Genomic DNA, 9,391 nt, shown 5'->3' on the forward strand with positions numbered 1-9,391 from the left:
GAGATATAAATATATAATAATACAATCAAATGAACCTCAAACACCTCATCTCAATGATCTAACACGTTTAGTTTCAATAACCAAAAATTAATAAATTTACCTGGAGTCAAAGGGGAACGCTGCTGCTGAGGCGACTGCAAATGGCGGAGATGGAGGCGGCGCGACCTCCACCTGCTGAAGCACGATTGCTGGCGGCGGAGAGCTGGCAATGAGAGAGAGAGGGACGATACAAAGAGAGAGGGTCGATACAGAGAGAGAGGGTCGACGAGAAAGAGAGACAATACAGAGAGAGGGTCGACGAGAAAGAGAGAGGGTCGACGTCGACGAGAAAGAGAGAGAGGCGGTCGACGAAAAAGAGAGAGAGGCGGTGAAAAAGAGAGAGAGGCGGTGAAAAAGACCTATTTTAATTTTGACTAGGTTTTTTGTTTTATTTAAGAGACCTTATGAGGTCTCTAACTTTTTAACCATTTAATTTAATTAAATTATTATTTTTAATTTAACAAGTATAGACCTCATGAGGTCTATACTTGTTAAATTAAAAATAATAATTTAATTTAATTGAATAGTTAAAAAGTTAGAGACCTCATGAGGTCTCTAATTTTATGAGAATTAGATTAAAAATTTAAATTATTTAAATAAGTCAGTTAAAAAAATATATATTCATTGCATTGACCTCACGAGGTCTCTCCTACATTAAAAAAAATTAAAAGATATTAATTTAAATAGCGACCTCATGAGCTCTCTTATTATTGACCTATTTTTGAGGTCTCCATTTCTAGGTCTCTTTTTACCTTTTTTTTTTTTTTTTTTTAAGTAGTGAGGGTATCAATCTTTCATAAATTTGGTAGTATAACATTAATTTCTGTCAATTGAAATATTTTTCAACTTTTCCCATTGTTTTTTCTTTAAAAAGAAAATCAAGATAGTTGTAATTAATTAAAAATAAATAAATAAATTGATTCCCTCTATGGGTGACACGTATAGGACAACTGTGGAGAATATGGAAAAGTGGAAAAATGAATCACCGAAATGAATGTGAACAAAATCCTCATTTCCATTACTTTTTTTTGTCCATAAAGACGAATATAGGAAAAGCAATTCAGTTCATCAATTTTTTGTAGGTATGTATGATGTTCTTTTCCTTGCTTGTGTATTTTAGTTTTTTCATGAAATCAAATCATGTCAATTCAAATTAAAGGATGAAATGATGACTTGAACTTGTGTTGAATTCATTTTAGACCATTTTAAATATCCTTAAAATAAATAGAACAAGCATGTACAATAAAAAGAAAATTGGGTTCTCTGTGAAAACCGGGAATTTTATTTCTTACGATGATCATTTAGGTGTATAGTAAAAAATACTCCATAAAGTCATGAGTTGGTTAATAACTCTTTGTTTCGTTTCTTTAGAAAGAAGTTATTTCAGAATTAATTATACGTTTGATTAAAATAAGTTATTTTAGAATTAATTATTCATTTGATTGGAAATAAATTATTTCAAAATTAATTATTCTGAGCTAAAATAATTCATCTCACTATTATTTCAATTATGACAAGCAATAAAATTATATAAATTTTATTTCATCACTATTCAACTACTTTATCAATCGACTTAATTTTCACCTTTTTAACCCAGCTCATTTTAAAATTGAGTTGGTATTACTAGAACAAAAATAATTTTAGTTTTTAACGACAATAAATATACACACTTTTTATCGATATTAGTTAATGAGACATCAAATTCAATGCCTTAGTTTTATAGTTTTAGCGTCGAACTGTTAAAATACATTGTTATTACTAATTGCCTCTTTAGAAAATATTATATTTAACAATAATTAAACAAACAATTATTGTTGGTGTTGAGTATGCTGCTGCCCATATTGACTCCTTAGTGTAAGCATAGGGGCGGTGCTAGTGTTTGTGTTATGGGTTAGGCCTAACCAGTGACTCCGATTTGAATTTTGTATTTGGCTTAAGAAATTTGTTTAATAGGAATAAATTATTTAATTCAGATAGCAATAACGAAAAGAAGTAAAATTTCAAATCCACAAGCTTCAAATCTTGGGTGGGTAAGCACTTGCAACTTTTGTATTTTTGAGCTTTGTAGATGTCAAACACATCAGGAATGAACTTGTGAATAAAACACGTGATTTTTTTTTTGTTGGCAAATCTCGTGTAAATTTTGGTGATATTTGAATGTGATTGTTTTTCAGTGTGCAGAGTGGAAAAACATGGCTTCGAGACAAGAAACTAAGAAAGGAAGAGCTGAAGCAGGTGCACGGAAAGCAGCGGATGAACTTCATGACGTAAATAAGGCTACGAGTGAAAAAGGTAGCACGGTGCACGAAGAACCTCCATTCAATCAAGGGCATGATCAGGGCAGTGCTGGAGTAATTGGAGGTATATTTAAGTCGGTTAAAGACACGATTACTGGGAAGGCTCATGACATATCCGACACGACAAGAGAAAGTGAGGATGTTGCAGCACAGAAAATTCATGGACAAAATGAGGGACCAAAGGTGAGATCTTAGTTGTTTTTGCTTCGTGATTTATTCTCGTTAAACAATAATGAAGAAATAATGGACTTGAAACAATCTGTTTACTGTGCAGGAACTATATGAAGAAACAGAGGACAATGCGAGGAAAAGGATGCAACAACTTAAGCTCAAAGAGGAAGGAATCTACGATGAGGCTCGACAAAGAGCTGAGGCAGATAGAGAAACAGCAGCGGCGAGGTGACACTATTTTCTAATGTCTGGTTAATTTAATGTTTATGCAAATGATATAATGACATTTGGTGTTAAATCTAGTTTTTGACTTTTATGTGTATGGCTTGAGCCACAACAATAATGTATTTAGCTGGACTTGTTGAACCCGTTCCAGCTCTAATCATTTGTGTTGAAATCATATTACTAAGTCACCATTTTGTTTTCGTATGTTGAACAGGGGAAGCGCGGCAAAAAAGAATATCTATAGTGCAATGGGGAATCTAACAGGTTCCATCAAGGAGAAGTTAACAATGCCAAGTGACACAGTAGAGGAGACGCGCGCAGCACGTGAGCTGGGTGGACCGAAGAGGGGTATGAGGACGGATGTTGATGAGGGGAGTCCTGTTGCTCGATCAGGTTTCGTTTTCACAACTGCGAGGGATGACACAAGTTCATAGACAAAGATTTTAGCTTATAGAATGTAATTAATGTACACTTGTTCGTTATCTCTTGTATTTAGAACAATAATACAATAAAGGCTTACTGTATGGCCTGATATTTTCAGGTAAAGATCTTACAAAACTTAACCTTTATGTATAAGTGAGTCTTTACCAAGTATTCTCTTATTTAAAGGTAAAGAAGTGAAGTGATGGTTTTGGGTTGGAGGTTGGAAAATACCGATTCTATGCAAGTCTTTTTTTGGTATCTTAATGTAATATTGCAACCTTTAGTATGAACAATGACTTTGCAATAATGGTAGGAATTGAAGTATACCTATTTTTATTTGCAGTTAGCAAATTGCAGTTCGCAATTTTGATGATTTGATAAACTGAAAGGACATGATTCTTTGAAGGATCAATCTATTTTAATTTTTTTTTGTGGGGGAGGGGGGGAGAGTCTCAATAATGTCATCCTTCAATAACTTTTTTGTTGGGAGGGGGGCGGGGCGGGGGGAGAGTCTCAATAATGTCATCCTTCAATAGAAATATCTTCACTTTTTGCATTAAAAAATTCTCTGGATTAAAAAATTCTCTGGAGCAAAAACTAGTGCTTTTGAGAAGTATTCTTGTCAATAGTAACAACGACCTGATAGAGATGCTTGTCTCTTTGTTGTCTTTATGTTTTTACTCGGCGCTTAGACTGTTAATTCATGATAGAGCTGCTTGTCTCTTTGTTGTGTTAGGTTTTTACTCGGTGCTTAGACTGATAAATTATTCCTGAGCTATAAAAGAATTAGATAGTTTGTTTCTTTCAATCAAAAGTCTAAGTCAGTTAAAGTTTACATATATAGAGGCAGCTGCGTTGTTGCTTAGTCAATTCTAAATCGTCTAGAGGTAGAGGTAGGTGGTTTAATAGGCAACCGTGTGTTGTTTGGTGAATTCTAAGTTGTCTAGTGTTGGTAGATTAGTGGGGTATATAGTCATTGTTTAGTTGCTCTTTTTGTAGTAAGGTTGCTACATTGAGGGGAAGGGATTTAAAAATAAATTCCCAGGTTGCAAGCAATTGTAATATGAATTGTTACTTTATTTGAAAGAAATGAAGTTCAGATTGAAAAACATGTGAGGACAGGTCATGGTTGTTACCGTTCGTGAATGATGGATTTCCACGTAAAGTGATTGTGTTGCTTTACTTCGTGTTTATGCTTCTATTATTGTTCTTAACGTGTCAAGGGAATTGGTCCATTGATTGTTAGTGAACGCATACATATTAACGTTGGTATCAAAGAACTCTAACTGGTTAACAACCAAGAGAGCTTTAGGTGAAAGAATGGTTGCTCCACTTAACTCGGAAAAAGGACAATCGACTACAAGATCATCTCGTTTCAATGGCCAATTCTATAGTTAGTGGAAAACGAGAATGCATGACTTTTTCATGGCTAAGGACAGTGAGTTGTGGGACATTGTGTTAGATTGTCCCTTTATCTGTACAACAGAGTGAAGGAAGGCGAAATAACTAAAGTCATTCCAAACTATCAACAGTATAATGAAGCTGATCGTAAAAAGAGATCGAAAAAATTACAAAGCCAAATAGTTGATTGTGTAGGATAGGTGCTGAAGAAATACAATTGTATTGCCGCATGTGAATCAACAAATGAGATATTTGGATTGCCTTACTGAGGCACTGAGCAAGTGAAAGAATCAAAGGTAGACATGCTAACTACCACATACGAGAACACCACTACGAAACAGGGAGAGATAATCCATGAAATGAGTACAACATTTGCTTCCATCATGAATGAGCTACGATCATCGGGAGAACTTGTTCATCCAAGCAAACAGGTCAGGAAGATTATTCGAGTTTTTCCAAATACTTGGTCAAACTAAGTTGATGTTATTACTGAGGCCTAGGACCTAAAGTACTCCAATGGATGCTCTAATTGGAAGTCTTCAAACATATGAAATGAAAAAAAATCAAAATATGTTAAAGAAGGAAGTGAAAAGGACAAACCTCTTTCCTCAAGGTGGCATCAGAATATACATCTGATGAAGAAGAAGAAGACATGCTTACCTCACTAGCTACGACATTCCAGAAAATACTGAGAGAACTTGGAGGCTTCTGAAAAGGTGGAGTTTCCGTTACGACTGCAAATGCAAATGATCTGTGTCACAAGTGTGGCAAACTAGGGCGCTTCATCAGAGATTTCCTTATGACTAAATTCAAAAAAAGAGACCACCCAAGACCTGAAGAAGATAAAGGCAGGAGAAGGGACCGGATCTCCGACAGAAAAGAAAGAAGACCTGCTAGTGACTATGTTGTAAAGAAGGTCCTTGCTGTCTAGGGAGGCTCCTCAAGTGATTCAAATCAATCAGGACATCCTAAAGACGTATCCATGCTCATACTCAAAGATGATGATATTTTGTTCAACACCATGTTTGCTGTCATGGAAAAATTTGATGATGATGAAGAAGCTGAAGAAGAGGTAACACTTTGAAAATGATGAGTGAAAATTGTGGTAGAGGAAAGGAGTAGCTAGAAACATGCAACTAGAGCTAGATGTTGGGAAAACGCGGACAAGCACAAAAGTATATATGGTAAAAGTAATGGAAATAAAATGAGAAAATAACAACACCAATAATTTTACGTGGAAACCCTTCTGAATAAGGGAAAAACCCATGGGTCAAGAGGAGCAACTGATATTACTATAGTAAGGAATTTTACACTGTGTAGTCACGAATACAACACTCAAAGTGACTACTACACACTCAAAAAGAACAACACTCTTTTGGTTTTCGTCTTACTAAAATATCGCTCACACTCTATTTTTCTTCACAGACTATTTTCTTATATAGTCTATGGAATACCTCACTTTGCTCTTAAAATGGTTTTTCTCTCTAACTTGGTGTGTTCTACAAATGAGCAAGAATGCTCTATTTATAGAAATATAAAACCGTACCTATGTCACTAATGACATATGTAAACATAACAAAGTCAAAAATGGTTGCAAATCTTACCAATTTGCCAACTACCAAATCATTTCTTTTCAACTCCAATTACTATTCATTTTTAACAATAGCTTGTACCAATTGAATGGCTAAAGTTGACTAAAACAATGGGATGGATTCAACAAATCTCCCCCTCTAGTCCCATTTACTAGAAGAAGGTATCTTCAACTTATTTAGAGAGAGCTCATACCCACAAGTTCTTTGCATAACTCGAACTTGTCTTTTGGTATCATCTTGATCAGCATATCTGCAGGATTTTCACATGTGTGAATCTTTTTGACGTGAAATGATTCATTCTCCACTTTCTCACGAATCCAATGATATCTGACGTCAATGTGTTTTGTTCTTGCATGGTACATGGAGTTCTTGCTCAAGTCTATTGCACTCTGACTGTCACAATAGACATTATACTCCATCTGATTCAAACCAAGCTCTTTAAGAAATCGCTTTAGCCATATCATCTCCTTGCCGGCTTCAGTAGCCGCAATATACTCAGCTTCAGTTGTAGATAGTGCAACACACTTCTGCAACTTTGACTGCCATGATATAGCTCCCCCTGAAAAATTAAACAAATATCCAGTAGTGGATTTTCTGTTATCAAGTTCACCTGCCATATCAGAATCTGTATAGCCTTTCAAGATTGGATTTGATGCTCCAAAACACAAGCATTCATCTGAGCTTCCTCTAAGATACCTGAGTATCCATTTCACAGCTTCCCAATCCTCTTTTCCCGGATTTTAGAGAAATCTACTGACAACACCAATTGCGTGAGCAATATCAGGTCTAGTGCACACCATTGCATACATTAGACTTCCGACGACGGAGGAATATGAATCTTTGGCCATGTTCTCTTTTTCCTCCCTAGCTGTAGGACACATCTTTTTGCTCAACTTCATATGACCAGCAAGAGGTATACTAACAGGCTTAGCATTCTTCATATTGTAAAGAGAAATCTACTGACAACACCAACTGCGTGAGCAATATCAGGTCTAGTGCACACCATTGCATACATTAGACTTCCGACGACGGAGGAATATGGAACTTTGGCCATGTTCTCTTTTTCCTCCCTAGCTGTAGGACACATCTTTTTGCTCAACTTCATATGACCAGCAAGAGGTATACTAACAGGCTTAGCATTCTTCATATTGAAGCGCTCCAGTACACGTTCAATGTACTTCTTCTGGGACAAATAAATCTTCCTTTTATCTCTAAGACGAGTAATTTTCATGCCCAAAATTTGCTTTGCATGACCCAAGTCTTTCATAGAAAAAGACTTACACAACTCTTTCTTTAGCTCGTCAATCTTGGAAGTATTTTTGCCCACAATCAACATATCATCCACATACAACAAAAGGATGATAAAATCATTGTCAGAAAATTTTTGTACAAATACGCAATGATCTGAAGAAGTCTTCTTATAGCCTTGCTCTCCTATAACATATTCAAACTTTTTGTACCACTGTCTAGGAGCTTGTTTTAGGCCATAGAGACTCTTTTTGAGTTCGCATACAAAATTTTCTTTACCATCTACTTTGAAGCCCTCAGGTTGTTCCATATAAATCTCTTCTTCTAGGTCACCGTGAAGGAAAACTGTCTTCACATCCATCTGCTCAATCTCCAAATTAAGACTAGCAGCCAAACCTAGAACTGTGTGAATCGAGTACATTTTCACAACAGGAGAAAATATTTCGTCAAAGTCAATACCTTTCCTTTGACCGAATCCCTTAACAACCAATCTAGCTTTGTACCTGGGCTTCAAGTTGTGTTCTTCAACTTTAACTTTGAACACCCACTTGTTCTTCAAAGCTCTCATGCCCTTGGGCAATTTTACCAACTCATAAGTGTGGTTCTCATGCAAAGACTTCATCTCGTCTCGCATGGCTTCAATCCATTGATTCTTGTTCTCATCTTCCATGGCCTCCTCATAACATTCAGGTTCTCCCCCGTCAGTGAGTAACACATACTCATTGGGTGAATAACGGGAGGAAGGAAACCGCTGTCTTGTGGACCTCCGAAATGGAATATTTGATTCGTCCACAACTTCATGAACAACAGGATCATCAATAACAATATCATTGTTATTATCAACATCAACATGTTGATTTGATACATGATTCTGGGCGTCACCATGATTATCAAACCCAATAACATCATGCACACTTGTGTGAGGAACTTCATCATGATGGACTATACCATCAAAATTTGAAGATTCTACCTTCTCCGCTTTGTCAATATCTTCAATTGTTTGATTCTCCATGAAAATAATATCACGGCTTCTCACAAGTTTCTTTTCAATTGGATCATATAGCCTGTAACCAAATTCATCTAGGCCATATCCAATGAAGATACATTGCCTTGTCTTGGCATCTAATTTTGACCTCTCATCTTTCGACACATGTACAAAAGCTTTGCAACCAAATACTCTCAAATGGTCATAGGAAACATCCTTTCCATACCAAACACTATTTGGTACATCACTTTGCAAAGCAACAACAGGAGATAGATTAATAACATGTGCAGCGGTCTATAAAGCCTCACCCCAAAATGAGTTTGGCAACTTTGCTTCAAAAAGCAAACATCTAACTCTTTCCATCAAGGTCCTGTTTATCCTCTCAGCCAAACCATTAAGCTGAGGAGTCTTGGGAGGAGTCTTCTGGAGTCTAATACCTTGATGCTTGCAGTATTCGTCAAATGGTCCACAATATTCACCACCATTATCAGTACGAATACATTTCAATTTCTTTCCAGTTTCTCTTTCAACTGAAGCCTGAAACTGCTTAAAGACACCTAACACTTGGTCTTTAGTCTTCAAGACATAGACCCAAAGTTTTCTTGAGCAATCATCAATGAAAGTGGCAAAGTAAAGTGCACCACCCAATGTCTTTGTCTTCATTGGACCACATAAATCAGAGTGCACTAACTCAAGCAACTCTGTCTTTCTCGAAGGAGGGTAGGACTTAAAGGAAACTCTATTTTGTTTACCAGCCAACCAGTGATCACATTTTTCTAATTTAGCACTTTGGAAATTTGACAATAATTTCTTCTTGGCTAGAACATTAAGTCCTTTCTCTGTAATGTGGCTAAGACTCTTGTGCCATAATGTTGAAGAGTTATCGCTCTCAACCGCATTCACCATATCAACACAAGCAGAGGCCGTAGTCCAGTATAGACCACGACGTTTGTTACCACGAGCCACAACCAAGGAACCCTTAATGAGCTTCCATTTTCCATCACCGTTGG

General features: G+C 36.4%; 1 protein-coding gene across 1 annotated transcript; it reads left to right on the plus strand.

Annotated features, from left to right (window-relative positions):
* The first annotated feature begins 1,042 nt into the window (after positions 1-1,042).
* Positions 1,043-3,413, plus strand: LOC101243665 (embryonic protein DC-8-like). Its single transcript, XM_004250674.4, has 4 exons — positions 1,043-1,121; positions 2,214-2,519; positions 2,611-2,735; positions 2,947-3,413. Exons 2-4 carry the CDS (start codon positions 2,232-2,234, stop codon positions 3,164-3,166), a joined length of 633 nt encoding a protein of 210 aa, XP_004250722.1. The 5' UTR covers positions 1,043-1,121; positions 2,214-2,231; the 3' UTR covers positions 3,167-3,413.
* Positions 3,414-9,391: the final 5,978 nt, after the last annotated feature.

Source organism: Solanum lycopersicum, chromosome 11 (genome assembly GCF_036512215.1).
Source record: "Solanum lycopersicum chromosome 11, SLM_r2.1".
NCBI lineage: Eukaryota > Viridiplantae > Streptophyta > Magnoliopsida > Solanales > Solanaceae > Solanum > Solanum lycopersicum.